Genomic DNA, 16,398 nt, shown 5'->3' on the forward strand with positions numbered 1-16,398 from the left:
GAGGCGGAAATGTCGAGGCCCGTGTGCTCAGATTTGGGTGCACGTTAAAGAACCCCAGGTGGTCAAAATTTCCGGAGCCCTCCACTACGGCGTCTCTCATAATCATATGGTGGTTTTGGGACGTTAAACCCCACAAATCAATCAACATGAGTCACTAATACGTTTAGATGTGATTATTAGATGTATCATGTGCTTATACGTTACCATGCATAATGTTCCGTCCGGTACGGGGCCAGTTCCTTCCACCCAACCAGTTGACAAAGAGTTCACACGGTGGGAACCTGCAGGAGCAGCCATAGTAAAGTCGTGGTCTTCGCAGACTCATGCAGCTCAGATGTAGAGCTTCTGTTTGTCGCTACGTATACCTTTACGGAACACTTGGTAACATCAGACTTGCGGATTACAGTATACAAAACACACTCACACAAAGCATACGCACACGCACACACATACACAATAAGAAGTAGAATGATAGAGACTTGGTTAAGGATTGAAGGAGCTATGATATGACCATCCTGCTAGCCTTAGCTTATCAATGTACCAGAAAGTAGGCAACACAACACGTTTAGTACTACTAACCATGTAGGCTTTACGAAGACTATCACTAAGAAATCACAGCTTGAAAGTGCGGTCTCTGAACTCTTCCTACTGACTGTCATTTTGATATGCGCTGCGTGATTTCATGAAATCAAGAGCCACCGATCTGTAGCCTGCTGCGGAACAGTGTGATACTACGCTGTAACTAACCTCACGCATTGAAACTTGGAAATTTAGAACTAGACATTGTTCGTACTTTTGTTGTCACCTACTTCAGCTCGTGGCATAATGATGTAATTTTGCTTGAACCTCTTTTCTCCCATTCATCCCTTCCCCAGTGCAGGGTAGCAAACCGGATGTGCGTCTGGTTAGCCTCCCTGCCTTTCCTTGCATCTTTATCTCTCTCTCTCTCTTTGCTTGAACATATACATCACAGCCGTCTGAATTTCAGCGGCCAGTTTTGCAGCGACGTCAAAGGGTGTTATAGAGAAATTGCGCACAGCAGAAACAAAAGTGAAAATTTTTAATGTCGCATTTCAAGCACACTGGGCTGCACAGCAAGAACATGGTCGTTGATTTATGTTCGCTGCTTCTACGCTTGTGTTATAGAGCCTGCAGCGAACCTGCCAATGTAGCTCAGGGACACATCAAAACAAAACAAGAAAATTTCAAACGGTGGTCGCGACATCGATACTCGTGGCTGCTACGCACCTGTAATGTCCTGATGGCCCACCTAAAAATTCTGAATGAAAAGGAAAACAACTTTATTTAAAACCTGCAGATTAGCGGCCAGGCCTTTATAGGCCCTTCAAGTGGTCGCAGAAAGATTTAGCTTTTCCGCGGCTTACCGGGCCTTCAGCATGGGTCAAACTTAGTCTTTAAATTCCGAGGTAGTCAGAGCATCGAGCCAACGCGTCTCATAGGGAAGTCCGGATTTTTGTGATCGAAAAGCCGTGTAGTGAGCGTGCGTGTCCAAAGGGTGTGTTCTGTGTCTGCGTATTCGTGCTTACATAGGATACAGGTAGCGTCGGAGAATTGCTCGGGCTAAATGCAGTTGAGGTGCGCTGAATTTTCAAATGTTCTCGTTTGTAGGCGTCTTCAGTCTACCTCTTGTGACGCGTCTAGTTTACTGTTGGGTTATTGATGTATCTCCTTTTGTTTTATTTGCATTGGGTCAATATGTCGTGGAAGGTGAAAAGCCCATCCTTATCAACAAACTCAGGAGCGGTCCTCCTGGGTTAATGAGATGGGTGTTCCAAGCCGCATACTGTGAGCTCGCGCGTGGCAAGGTGGGCCTTCTCATTCAGGTTTTTTCCGGTTGTGGTTGGGGGGTGGGGGCGGGGGGGGGGGGGGTCCTGAAATTTTCTTCATCTTCTCCCATGTGCGGCGGGATCGATTTCAAATACCTAGGCTCATAGCCTTCGTTCTTGAAGTCCTCTGTCTTGCTATTTATGATTCTGGCCACTTCATTCGAGATCCAACTTCTTGTGTAGTTTTGAATTGCTGGTTTGAAGTTGCTAATAATTCTGCTGCTACTTCTGCTAAGTATAGCTAGCGCTATGGCAACTTCTTCCGTGGCTTCTGAGTGCCTGGCTTTTACGGAGCTGACCAACGCTATCATTTCTTTTGTGTCAATCGCCATGGTCGTGAAAGCTTACTTTTCGGGGTACCTGGCCGCATCCACGAATAAGGCATTGTCGTTCTTGCCATGGTTTTTCAGGATTGCTATCGTGCAATATTTCCTCCATTCTACGTTGTATATCTGATGCATGTTTTTTTTCTTTTTTTGCAACAGTTCAGTGATAATATTGCCTCATACGCGTGGGTTGATCATTTCCTTGGGGCCCCTCATTTCGTGGCAATTGATGTTCAATTTCTCCATTATTTCTCTCCCCGCCTACGTGCTGGAGAGAGAGAGAGAGAGAAACAACATTTATTTACGCATCTGGCGTGCGGGAAGTCACCGGCCACGCAGGGCGCGGGTATTCCCTATCTGAAGACTATGGCTAATAGAGCCCTATAGTCCCAGGGCCTACATCTTGAGGACGTTGGGCTCCGGCTAGGCTTTGGATACTGTGAACAATGGCAACGGGCAGTGCCACGTGCTGGAGAGCTTTTCGAGTTGGACCATGTGCTGAGCTTCAAATATTTCGTCCAATCTGTTGTGGACTTCCACTGCGAAAATCTTTCGTTGCCAGTGTATGATGGGAGACGTACGGCTGATGTGTAGGTCTTATGAGAGCATCTATATTGTCCTTGTCTGCTTTGTTCCATCGGACGAATATCTGTACGTACGTGGTATGGCTCATTTTAAGGACATAGACCATGTGTGCGACGTTACGTTCCTTGATGCATTTACTTCTGTTAGTAACCCCGCCACGGCGGTCTAGTGGCTAACGTATTCGGCTGCTGATCCGCAGGTCACCGGATCAAATCCCGGCTGTGGCGGATGCATTTTCGATGGAGGCGAAAATGTTGTAGGCCCGTGTGCTCTGATTTGGGTGCACGTTAAAGAACTCCAGGTGGTCGAAATTTCTGGAGTCCTACCCTACGGTGTCTCTCATAATTATATGGTGGTTTTGAGACGTTAAAACCCACATATAAATTAATCAGTCTGTTTGTGACTCTTGGAATTATTAGAATTGGTGCCATGACTTTGTTATTGAGGCACCCTGTCGTCTCCTCGTTTGTACCTTTGGTCTCGAGCCAAACCCGATCATCCGTATATGGGGCACGGTCGCGATGATCGTTCCCACTCTTGGTGGTCAGAGTGACGCCTTTGATCTGAAAGTCAGAAATTTTCTTAGGTGGTCTTCCGAGCTTTCGTGGGCTGTCCAACAAGAGGTCTCATTTCTCAGGAGAGCCCCGTAGCCCCGTGTCGACTAAGTAGCTTTTCATTGCCTCGACCATCTCCTGGAGTCTTGCTTCCATTTGTCCAGCGTTGGTCTTCCTAGTTGTGCAGATCGTTATTCCCTCAGCTAATATCGTGCGATTGGTTTACTTCGATGTTGAATTGCTAAATTTCTACAATACTGAATACATTCATATCATACGGGGTTTCTCTGCTGGGCGTGCGCTGTTTAACATGTCATTCCATATGGACTTCAGCTGGAAACATATCTCATGGCCCCTTTGTAGCAGAACCACCTCACACCCTGATAGAATACGGTTTGTCAGAGCGCATGCACTAGGTCGATCAATTTTGACACAAAATGTGACGCTACCAACACGGTGCTCACACATGCGTATTAGTTGAAGGCTATATTCTTTCGTAGGAAAAATGTATGAAGACAAGCTGAATTGATCTCGTAATACATGCATACATTACCGCCGTTGGCATGACTACGCCGAGAGACGTCGTTCATGGGGCGGCCTACAGTTGCCTCTTCGCATACGCAGTCTTTCGCCACTGAGGTTCCCTGCAAAATCAGGGAGGCATAGGAGCCTGGTTTGAGGTTCTGCAGCTCTTCTCCGATGTCATCAGCATTCAAAATTCTTTAAGGCTTCTGAGCCAGCTGTCATACTTGCGCAATGACCTATGGCGCGCTAAAGACTATTATCCTGGTGATGACGAATGCAGTGAAGCACAATTTTCAACACTTTCTTATAGCGAGTTTCATTGGTTGAGCCGGAGCCAGGGGAACGAGGAGCCAGAGCACCACACGGGGTCAGCGGAGTCGTGTGCTCTCGTCTACCGAATGGAACTGTTGCGTTGCTCTGAGAGCAGAGCTAATAGCGGGCGCGCGTAATGTCAGGCGTCATGTGACCAAACTTATCCCGCGCTCGTGCGCCGGCTTTGCGGACATGCTTAGACAATCCGCACGTTCGCAATGTCCGGGCAGCACGGCACCTGCCCCCCCCCCCCCCCCTCCCGGGTGTAAAGTCAGAAGTTACGTAATTGATGTCCTTACTTCCTCCGCACTTTCTTTACTCCGCCGCTGGCTGCGGAGCACCCAAAACTACCATCCAAAACTACCACCTAAATTTATAGAAAAAATGTTGAACAAGCAATACCTCTTTTGTCAAAGCGGCATTCAATCTATAATTTTAAAAATCTAGATTTTCTTCAAGAGTTGTTAAACATTAAAACCATCTCAATCTCGGAAACTTGATGAATGTCACCATTATGACCAATCTATCTTAACTATCATGAGCCAAAGATCTATCCTTACTATCCCGATACGCTTTCTTTTCCCTACTGCTCTATTCGTACTTTTAAATCACAGCGTTTATAACGCTTCGAATGTTTACGCTTGCTGCCGACTTCAAGTGACAGCCCGTTTACCGCCCTTAGCAGTGGTTCTTTATTGTTCTCTAACATCTTAAACACGACGCGAAAATGGTACAAAACTACAAGGTGAAAGACGCACCGCAGCATTGACACAATGCGCAATTTTATTGAAAACTACGTAAACACTCAAATTCCAACTATTTATCACCTATGTAACTGCACCTGATGAAAACGTCAGAAGACAAGTTTTTTCAGGTTTTCAGGAAAATCCACCGATACAGCCAAAAAAAAACAACAGATTGGCTTATTGTGTTTGTGTTGGGCGCTGTTTATCTGCTCCTCTGTTGGCTCCTCCAATGGGCACCAACTTTTCTAATTCGAAAGGCTAAAAGATGTCAGGTTGCTAAATTTCGTCATCCGGCAAACAATTCAGAAACTGATTGAACGGCCGCACGCGGACATATACATCCTGTCTGGTTATAAATTACCGAAAAGTGAGTAACTCCTAAAAGTACTACCACAGTTGTGTAAATTGATCCGTAGTTTTAAAAAAAAATAAATTTTGTTCCGGCGTTCACGTGCTTATTTGGGCTCCCGATACGTTGAGGAGTATTTGAGATATTTACGAAGTCAAACAACCCATGTCAATGGTCCCTAAAAGAAGAGTGCGAAGTTAAGCAAACATCTCATCTTTTTGCCGCGAACAGCAGGCGTTGTCCTGCTGTACGCGGCACTATGTGGCGGTCCTAGCGACATACTACACAAAAACTAAACCAGCAATGGAACAGTATTATTGTGATATTGTTTGGGAGAACTTGGCGCGATGCATTACACATATATTGTGCGCACTGGTTAAAGCGTACGAAAAAAGTACAAAAATAACACGCGAAGTGCCACCTATACAAAAAGATTTATTTGTCTATTTTGAGCAAAAGTCTACAAAATTTTCGATGCGAAGCAGAAACTATAATATATATCCTGGAGCAGTTTCGGCTTCCTAAATGTGAGTGCGACTTCTTTTCGCGTACTACAAATGGTGCACGTGTTATTATATCATGAGATACGAAAGACTGAGATGGTTTCGCTTTAAAAATCATAAAAGTGTTTCTACCGAATCTATGATTTTCATATGCCTAAGCAACCACATGAGGATAAGGCATGCCTTTGCAGAGAAACCTGGATACGTTTTTACTCCTCGGGTTCTTACAACTTGCACCTAAATGTAGCTACACGGCTGTTTTAGGGTCGAAGCTCTCTAGGGCGTGGATCATTCCCTCGTAGTGTATGTTGTAGTAGACACTTCTAGTTAGGTTTAAGAATAGCTCACTAGATGGGGTTATGTGTCTATGTCCTAGGAAATAATAGCACGGAATGGCATTGGTGGTTTTCGCATTAAGAAATTCACAGCATATCTATGCAGTGAATGAATTTGAGTGGGGTAAGCGCCCTTCCATCCGCCCATTCATCTGATGCATGCTTGCTGTAAATAGATAGGGACCGACAGACAGACAGACAGACAGACAGACAGACAGACAGACAGACGGATGAACGCGTGGGCGGACCGATGGATGGACCAATAGATAGATAGATAGATAGATAGATAGATAGATAGATAGATAGATAGATAGATAGATAGATAGATAGATAGATAGATAGATAGATAGATAGATAGATAGATAGATAGATAGATAGATAGGTAGATAGATAGATAGATAGATAGATAGATAGATAGATAGATAGATAGATAGATAGATAGATAGATAGATAGATAGATAGATAGATAGATAGATAGATAGATAGATAGATAGATAGATAGATAGATAGATAGATAGATAGATAGATAGATAGATAGATAGATAGATAGATAGATAGATAGATAGATAGATAGATAGATAGATAGATAGATAGATAGATAGATAGATAGACGGACGGACGGACGGACGGACGGACGGACGGACGAACGGATGGATGGATGGATGGATGGATGGATGGATGGATGGATGGATGGATGGATGGATGGATGGATGGATGGATGGACGGATGCTTCAGCTTTCTCATCACCTTTCACTTCGTGGATATGCTGTGAATTTTTTGCATGGCATGCTCAATGAGATGTGATCGCTGGTTGCAACGAATCGAAATTATTTTGACACTTAGCCTTCTAGCACGACCGGTCAGCTAACATGACCCACAACATAAAGCATCCCGAAAGTTTTCTGTTCTAAGTCAGAAAAAATAGACAAAAGCGCTTTGAAACTTACGTTATGTTCCATCAAAACGTAGGAAATCCGGCAAGGTCTGCTGGCAACAACAGAGCTTAGGGGTCTGTTTGTACTTGTGCCAGTTTCTGTTACTTCAGCCCCAGTGATTCTGTGTACTAAAAGTGTGTGTAGACAGCAAGCTGGAAAAGTGTCATCAGTATTCAATGAATCTTCTTTTTATGATGAGCTATCATTTTATTGTGAAGCTAACATCAATACTAGGGGACAGGTAGCACAAAGAACAAGGCTGCAGGCACTAAGGAGTAAAGTTATGAGGCACATGAGCGCCAGAGACAAAAAAATAAGTGCCCACTTATTGTGAAAAACCCGAGTCTCAGAAGAAACGCCTCACATGCCAGGGAGGAATCATATCATGGGAAAGGCACTGTGGTTAACGCAAACAAAAGCATAAGTATGGCCTGTAAGCCATGCGGTCGCTGACGAAAGCACAGGAAGCATTATGGTGGTGCCATGTGGTGACGTGTTTGTTGGCTAAAAGTCATGTCATTATTCAATGCGGAGGCAGTTATGCTAGCGGCTATATAATCTTGCTTTTTTCCTTCAGAACTGAGAGGTTAAGGGTGGTACATTAGGATTCGGGAAAATTTGGTGTCCGGGAATAGTGCCGATAATATTAGGTGATATCTTGAGAGTGCTGTTGCGCTCCTAGATATGCCAGGTGACTGCAGTGGCACGAAAAAGGGGGTGAATGATTACGTTATTATGTTACTCTCTGTTCATTGTTGAATCCTTTGATTATTTGTATTTATTGTTTGTTTGCTTGATTTTTCATTCGCTCACGCATCATTCAGGTGTTCGACTAAACCACAATCTGGTTTCTCTAAATACTCGAGAGCACAGCGGCTGACATCTACGCAACAGAGTGGCACAAATTCATTGATACTATATAAGCGGCTAGAGTGTAGTGCCCTAAGCACGAGCTATGAGATCCTATATTATTGCATAACAGCGACAAAGAAGTATGATATGATGAGTAAACCATGCAGATAAGAGGGCGTACTTTGATGACAATACATCCATCGATACGCTGGCTGCGTTGTCTCAACGCATCCCTTCCTGGCCATTCCATATATATTGTAACTAGATATACATAACTGAGCTTGTGGTACTGGCTCAATGCCGTTTCATTAAATGGTGTGCGCTGCTTTTCATTTCTTTCATTAAATGGTGCACGCTTCGTTTCATTAAATGGGTGTGCACTTCTCGCCCTTAACGCTAGACAACACACTTTTCTCACCAATTGCTCTTCTATGCACTTAACACTTATCCGAATGCCATTACCGATCGCAATACAGGCGAATAAGACGTTGTAGACTTTCTAAACTTGCTCTTGGTATTGAAATTTTTGGACATGCTCTTCTTGCTGTTAATAATGTGCCAGTTTTAGTTGGCGAACTGCATTGCTGGAAAGTTCACGTCACTGTAAAAGAGAGTGAAACGAAAATGACAATAGAATGCCTTCTAAAGTACTCGCTATACCATCTAACTCTCAGCAATCATAGGCTGCTAGTTTTGTTAAGCACAACACTTCGATGAGCTGTGTTCGCTCCAAGTGAGAAAACAGCGGCGTTGCCTCGATTACAAGGCCTACAACCGTAAGTATGCGAAATCGTTCGCGAGTCAACATACTCGAACTCATTCGGTCTCAGATCGAGCAGTGAGTCTGTGTGATTCTGGATAAGTAATGTTTAGTGAGTTTGACCGAGTCCTCTTGAAGAACATTTTCGTGAGTGAAAGTCCGAGGGAGTCCGGCGCAGAAAAATTTTGGTGAGTCTGAGTCTGAGTGAGTCTTAGTGGGTTCCACTTCTTTTTTGCCAACCAACGCACAGCTTCTTTGAATGCGAATTCCCACAGGAACGTTTGACACGACAAATCACAAGAACGCGAAAGCGAGGCTTACCTTGAAAGACGTAAAACATGGCTGTCCCATATTTAACAATGTCCAGTGGATGCACTAGTATCAGCATGTTGTAAATACAGAAGAGCTAGTCTCGATGTCGTTTGCTCTGCTGAACGTGAAAACTGCAGTGTGGCTACACAGATTACGGGACCACTGCTGTGCTTGATTCATTCTCGACCTGTCCTTTCTTGTTATTTATTCTGCCGTTCCTGCATTGTCTTTCCAAGTCTGGTCACTGAATCACTGCCAAGGTAGCTTCGACATAGGCTCACAACGTTGCTGGGGTAACTGTCTCGAAAGAACAAGTGAACGAAATGTTTGTGCAAAGAAACAAACCTCTGACGCAGCAACAACATATCAGACTAAACCCAACAGCACCCGGCACTGTACCAGAATACCTGTTGAACGCCTCGTATAGCGTTCCGCTTGGACGCGGGTGAATTTACCCTTTTCTGCGAATGTTAACCAATCACCTATTGTCCGCACCTGTGCGTTCAATGCGCGGAGCTGTCATGCGCCAGCAAAAGCCTATACGTTGCAAGCCCTGGCCCCGCGTGCCGCAGCTGGCGGAAATACGTACGGCACTCGGTTTAGCACGTAGTTTCGCCTTTTGTTGTCTGCTCGTCTCTGACTACGCTCACACCGAGTGTTCTTCAAGACGCTCTCCAATCACAGCCAGTAGTTAACTAGTGTTTCACAGACGGCAACAATACGAGATCGAGCTACAGCTATATTTAGTGAATATCTTATTTGTTAAATCCATACCTTCTACGTATGCTCAGTAAGAGCGTTCACAAATACCGTCCAATAACTGTGCAGTGTAACACAATGGGACAGCTGGCACTGAAGCACCTTACGGGTACCCTTGCACTTAGTTGTCAAGCGAGTTAACGAAAGTTCACGAAGTACAATAAATAAATCCCACTTTCAAGGCTTTCCAGTTTATTAAAACGCATCATCCAGCTTCACGCTTTGAATGCGATGTGTTTGGTTATGTTTTCGAAAGGTCAAAATACGGTTTCATGATAGTCGCTTTGGCAGAAACGCATAAACGGCATGCAAACAATATGTGCGTCAGGAATGGACACTCCGTTTCTCAAGTTGGCTCACCACATTATGAACCTGTATAGTAAGCACAGTAAATACAGTTTGTAGTTTACGTCAAAATGAAAGAAGGGGCTTACGTGTTCTCCTGTATTTATTTTTCCACCTGTTGACAAAACTTCAGTGGAAGAAAGGCGGTCCACTTCAGCGGGGTCGCAATGAAAATTTTCATGTTACCGTCAGTATATGACAACCTAAGCTTAAAGTAGCCTGTATCGTGTGCAGCCAAACTAGCTGCATGCAAGGTACATTTGCCCCAGAAACGATACATAAACGTGCAAGTTTACTGGTGTCAAAAAACTGTTTATTTACAGCAACATATTTCACAGGTCGAGGACATGAGGATTCCCGTACTCTACGCGACCGCAATACTTCCATTTCCACTGACCTCAGCCTTTTTACTTAGATTCCAGTTAAAATTGAGCCCCTTGTCTCTCTTGTACTGTAGGTGTAGCAGAGTGCCACTGTGTTTATTTTTTAAACTTCCACATTTTGCCCTCACAACAAACAGCCTGCACACTACTCAGTCGTCAGTTGTAGTGTTCATTGAGTTCTTCCCGACAGTGCAGTAACCATTCCTGCAAACGCCAGTTCTGTACACTCCCGTTCTTTTTCTGAATTTCTTGTTGTTCGATGTACGACTGTACTCCAGCTGAAAAACAAACAAAAAGGAAGATGTAATTCATCTATTTAATTTACGTTCATGCACGCGTAAGTTTTGGGAATGGGTTGACACAGCTCAAACCACGTATTGGCCGTTTATATAACGGAAAAAAAAGTTGCTTTGGGTAAACATGTCTGGATTTGTTGTTGTCATTGTCGCTACTTGTATTGTCGTTATTGTTCTTGTTGTCCTTTCCATTTTGCTTCTTCGCTCTTTTTCAAATGAGTATATTTTATCCCAGTCAGAAAAACTGAAACAAAAAAATATCCACGTGCTTCGCTGCGAATGTCGAAAGACTTCTGCCAGCCATGTTTTTTGTGCATAGTGTCGCATTTTCAGCGCAGCGTAAGAAACACTACGGTGTTTATAATAACGTTTTTACGTATTTTCTAAAAGAGAAACACACTACCTAATTCTTGCATATTGATGTTGCGCCTCAGCTGTGCTTAATATTTGCTTTTTCATTGACAATGTCCACAAGAACGAACGCAGACACCAGTTCAATATAGCCGGACGTCTATCAAGCGTTTAAACTTTGGCCAGGTGGCTTAATCATGGGACAGATAGACAGGCAGACTGACAGAGAGACAAAAATTTCTGCTTTCAAATATCCCCAAAAAGGCAATCATCTTTAAAATCATCCTTAAAAGATAGTATACAGGGCGAGTGGCGTTCAGGAGACGTCTCCTTCCTGTGTACTACGTTTTCTAGACTGTAAATCTCAGTCGTAGTCTTGCGCTAGCTATGTACGTGCTTAAGGTTGCACCAACTTCCCCAAAGAAGGATGTATGCCTGAGATGGGCAGACCACCTAAAAAAATGAAGCTGGATGACGGACGTGTGACTGTACAGGATCCAGTAAGGGAGCAGCTATAGTTGTGCACTACTGTGTATGTAGCGTTAGTGTATGATTTAATGTTATCACTAGTACAGCAATGTCGAGGTCATCTGGCATGGAGCTTTATCGGCAAGAAAACATGTATTTTCTAGAAATACACTACTTGATTGAGTTATTTGTGGGGTTTAACGTCCCAAAACCACCATATGATTATGAGAAACGCCATAGTGGAGGATTCCGGAAATTTCGACCACCTGGGGTTCTTTAACGTGCACCCAAATCTGAGTACACGGGCCTACAACATTTCCGCCTCCATCGGAAATGCAGCCGCCACAGCGAGGATAACATCCCACTGCCTGCGGGTCAGCAGCCGAGTACCTTAGCCACTAGACCACCATGTGGGGGCAGAAATACGCCCCTTGATATCGCTTCTCTTATTATAGTGAGTCCACGGTTACTGTTTCCCGACGTGCAATAATTTATATATTATTAACAATAACGTCATTCTTCCACGCACGATGACGAACACATCCTTGTTCTTCAGCAATATCGATAAACAAATAGCAATAGATTCGCATTTACATTTATCAGTCTGCCGAAGATTTTCATAGCATACGCAGTGTGACGGAAAGGCTTTTTCATGGGTCGTTGCTTTTCTTTACCAGAAGCGTGGAAAGGTTTCTGCGAATCATGATGATCTCAAGAGTACAATTGCTTTTTATAATATAGCCTTTGTTCTAGTGAATACTTTTTATTGTTCTTTTATATTTGTTCATAGTTTATTTTTTGGTTTTGTTTTGACATTGGTGTACAAGGGCTGTATGCGTGAGTTGCCTGTGTCCACTTACTTTCAACGGAAGATTGAAAGCTCGAGTGCTATAGCAGTAAAAGCTGTTATGCATTCTTACACCCTTAAGTTGCATCAGGCGTTATATATCTTGCAACGAAAATGTCTGAGTCCTAATCGAATAAAGCAGGGAATTTTTTATTAACGCCAGGCTTGTGCGAATGAAGTCCTTTATATTATACGAATAATTATTTAAAAATGCTAAACAAAACCTATTTGCGTTTATTCTACAACATTTAACTAGGTTTTGCTAAATCACGGGTCAATGGGGAATCACGGTGAGTTAGGTGTGCAGCACGCTGTGTACATCATGCAGAAATTAAAATGCTCACCAAGCATTTCACACCATCCTCCCGATTTTCGTACACGTTGTAGCCGCATTCAACCTGGCAGGAAGCCGCTACGATGAGCTGTAACAACAAAGCAAGCTCTCACAAGCATGTACGCTTACGGCAAAAGAAACCTTCCCTCATGCAGCACGCTTTCCAGATAACTGTTTTTGCGAGAAAAACTGAAATAAAAGACAGTAACTTGCACTTCACTTTCACCTGGCCATTTTTTTTTAGTCTGTCATCACGTATATTCTAGCCACCAGTTGATCAATCGAAAGCGCTATTCAGGAATAGCACCAACTAGAAGATAATGTATTTTAGTGCTGGTATTGCACGCGCAAGTCAATAAACTGGTAGGCATTAGAGCGCGTAACCTGGTTTGAGAGTCAAAATGTTAGCAGGGTAGTATTGAATCGATACAGTACAATATATGCACTATACGAATCGCAATTTGTTGATAAACAAAATTATCAAAAAATACGCGCGTCATGGGGCTCATAAAGCGCATGTTAAGAAAAGTAAACATCCTAGGTGCCACCGTACTTTCTTTTACTGAAATATTATGCGGAAACTGCGTGAATCAGAACACTTTTACCTGTCTGAAGCGAATTTATTTTTTGTGCCAAATTTAAAGCTTCTGTTGGTACTCAAGTGCTTGCATGGCCATAAAAAATTGCACCCTGGTTTCGCGCTCATGAACAAAAAAAAATGGTAGGTCCCACGTACAGTGGGAATTGCTGATATGCGAAGCACACATGAGAAAGGTTGATATCTAATTTTAAAATCAGCACAACGTTACGAGGTGGAGGTCAATGTTGCCGTACATAGCTTCCTTGTCATGATTACAATGTTTGGATGTGTCGGTTACCTTCGTCATCAATTCACGTCACGTGATACCAAATTTAGTATATGTGCAGTGAGCGAAACCATTGCGAGTACACTATGAGCGTGGTTTGTTGCCATGTTCTTACATTACGCGCATGTCAGGATTATCATGTTTGCACCAGTCATATATTTCGTCCTTCATTGACATCACGTAACACCCAATTTGGTATATGTGGAGCTAGCAAAATGGTCGTGAGCGCATCATGAAGGGTCCAATATGCTCCAATGTAGCGTTAACGCGCGCGTACGCTGAGCACAGCGACGCTATACGTTATCAAAACGCAGAGCACTCTATAGTCTGACGCCAGGCGCGACCGGCGCGACCGGCGTCCGTCGGCGCGGCCAGATGGTAAACGATTCGAAATGCGACATGCTGCGTTTCGCGCCGATGCGTTACCCCGAAAACACTGCATCTCCCTCTCTTCATGAGGGAGGGACGCTGGACGCGCTGAAACGCGCATGCGTCATAGCAACGCAGTGCGGCACGCGCCTGCGAGTAAATGGCTGGACTGGCGCCTGGCATCGCAACGCCGGTGTGTCACGAAGAAATGGACGCCGGTGAGCACGCGCACTGCATCACGACGAAATGTATTCGCGCTTTAAATTTGGCATGTAGTCATGTTCTCACATGACACGGGTATCATGATTATCATGTTTGCACCAGTCACATACCTTCGTCATCTATTGACGTCACGTAATACCAAATTTCGCATGTGTGTACCTAGGGAAACGGCGTGAGCGCATCATCAGCGTGGCATGTATTCATGTTGTTACATGAAACGCATGTCGTGATTACCATGTTTGTATGTCTCATTTACCTATGTCGTCCGTTCGCGTCACGTAATACTGAGTTTGGTATATGTGTAGCTAGCGAAACGGCCATGAGCGCTTCTTTAGTGCAGCATGTAGTCATGTCGTTACATGACATGCATCTCGTGTTTATCATGGGTGCACTAGTATCACACCTTCGTCATCCATTCACGTCCCGTATACCAAATTTGATATAAGTGAAGCTAGCGAAATGGCCACCAGCGGATCATTAATGTGGCATGATGTCATGTTGTTACATGACACGCATCTTATGATTATCATGTTTGCACCAGTCACATACCTTCATCATTCATTCACGTACCGTAATACCAAATTTGGTATATGTGACGCTAGCGAAACAGCCGCGAACGCATCATGAGCATGGCATGTCGTCATGTTTTTACATGACACGCATGTCATAAATTTCATCTTAGGGTCTGTCGCTTGTGTTCGCCATGCAATCATACCATACCAGCTTTACAACATGCCATGTGAACTAAACCACCGCAGAAGCTGCAGGACCACCAAATGTAAATCATAACATTCATGACATCCATGTCAAGTTGTTCATGTTATCACTAGTCAAATATGTTCTTCGTACAGTCATGTTATGCCTTATCAAGTTTGGAATCGATACTATTATTGAAACGGCCAGGAGAGTTAAAAGTCGTAGGCGGTTAGATAGATATCAGATAGATACGCTCAAAGTCGCCGAAGTTCGCTAAAAAATGCTTCGCGTTTAATAAAAGTGTAACTACAGGCTCATGTTTTTGAGGGCAATCACGTCCGCATTCGTATATCTGCACTCAACCATATTCAACTCCGTGTGTGCATGATATTTGCACAGCTACGTTTATTGTGATCATTTCCATGCTATGCCCTTATGCGTGAATAGTAAAAAAAAAAGGTAGCAGTCAGTGCTATCACCTTGAAAAAACCTGCATTTAAATCGTGCATGTTGATGGGTTAATGCAAAAACCATCAACAGCGCAAGTAAGTGAACAATCCGCTTCATTCTCACACTTACACGAGCATGTATGACAGTAACATAATCAACAATCTTGCAGTTGTACAATGATGAACTTTTCAGTTTGTGTGGTGGTGGATAGTCTGGTCCTGTAAAAGCAAAGAAAAAGTGAGATTAACATTTATTCGCCATAATTTGGAAGTATTTACACCCTGTGCTATTGAAGTTGAAGCAGAAGCCATATACTTCTTTCAAGTCGATGTATTCACGCTATACCGCCACCCTTCGAAAGCTTTCTGCATCTGACACGGTCTTGCACTGCGTCCAAGATTAGAGGCACCTTTTAACAACCTTTTTTAATAACCTTTTTAGCTGCGATATCATCTGATGATATTAACATTGTACGCTAAGTCACGTGACGTGCGCGTGACGTCATATGTTGACCTCATGGCATTAGGATTTCTCCCATCCCTCGTCCACCACGTGGGACACTGAAGGTCAAAGTTAACGTTCCATGAAGCGTCTCACCCCCCTCTTCAGAAACGCTCCTTGACTTGACTTGTCACCGCCTTCAATGCAGCACAAACGCGTTTTAAGGCCGCACAAAGGCGTTTGTGCGGTCAAATAAATATGGCAGCACCTATGAGCGCATCATCCATCCGCGTCGACCTTATGTCGTTGTTCTGCGCTGTGTGGCCCGTAAGTGAAGGTTCGACAGCAATGTATTCGTGGGTATTTTCCACTTTTTAGGGGTGAAGCTTTTTATAGCGGCTCTCGTTTGTCCCTCGTAGCTGTTGTAGTGTGTAAAAAGTATAACATTTTGACCTCCAAGGTGGTGCCAGTGAGAGATTTCCTCTGTGCGTTGTTGAAAAATATAAGATAGTGCTCAATGTACATGCCAATGGCTGCTAAGGTGGAATGAGAGACCGGAGCATTCGGCTTTTAGTCAACGCGCACGCTGCAATCCCCATTAGCAGCCATTGGCATGTACATTGAGCACTA

General features: G+C 43.8%; 2 protein-coding genes across 3 annotated transcripts in view; both read right to left on the minus strand.

Moving 5' to 3' along the window:
- LOC119186013 (uncharacterized) overlaps positions 1–9,231 on the minus strand; it is a 41,917-nt gene extending 32,686 nt beyond the window's left edge. The window contains exons 1-4 of one of the 2 annotated variants that reach the window (XM_075889845.1): positions 8,951–9,231; positions 7,030–7,169; positions 3,866–3,956; positions 205–281 (exon numbers count right to left, since the gene is read on the minus strand). In XM_075889845.1, the coding sequence (XP_075745960.1) occupies positions 205–281; positions 3,866–3,956; positions 7,030–7,169; positions 8,951–9,017 (375 nt within the window). In that variant the 5' untranslated portion in view covers positions 9,018–9,231. Of the gene's footprint in view, positions 1–204; positions 282–3,865; positions 3,957–7,029; positions 7,170–8,950 lie in introns of those variants that run through there. The other variant, XM_075889846.1, reaches the window with a different exon arrangement.
- A 1,124-nt stretch (positions 9,232–10,355) lies between these two features.
- Positions 10,356–16,398, minus strand: part of LOC119186015 (uncharacterized) — a 76,982-nt gene continuing 70,939 nt past the window's right edge. Inside the window, exons 14-16 of the mRNA XM_075888349.1 lie at positions 15,457–15,545; positions 12,735–12,812; positions 10,356–10,706 (exon numbers count right to left, since the gene is read on the minus strand). Of these exons, the coding sequence (XP_075744464.1) occupies positions 10,578–10,706; positions 12,735–12,812; positions 15,457–15,545 (296 nt within the window). The 3' untranslated portion in view covers positions 10,356–10,577. The remainder of the gene's footprint in view (positions 10,707–12,734; positions 12,813–15,456; positions 15,546–16,398) is intronic.

The sequence above is a fragment of the Rhipicephalus microplus genome, chromosome 3, assembly GCF_043290135.1.
Source record: "Rhipicephalus microplus isolate Deutch F79 chromosome 3, USDA_Rmic, whole genome shotgun sequence".
NCBI classification, from domain to species: domain Eukaryota; kingdom Metazoa; phylum Arthropoda; class Arachnida; order Ixodida; family Ixodidae; genus Rhipicephalus; species Rhipicephalus microplus.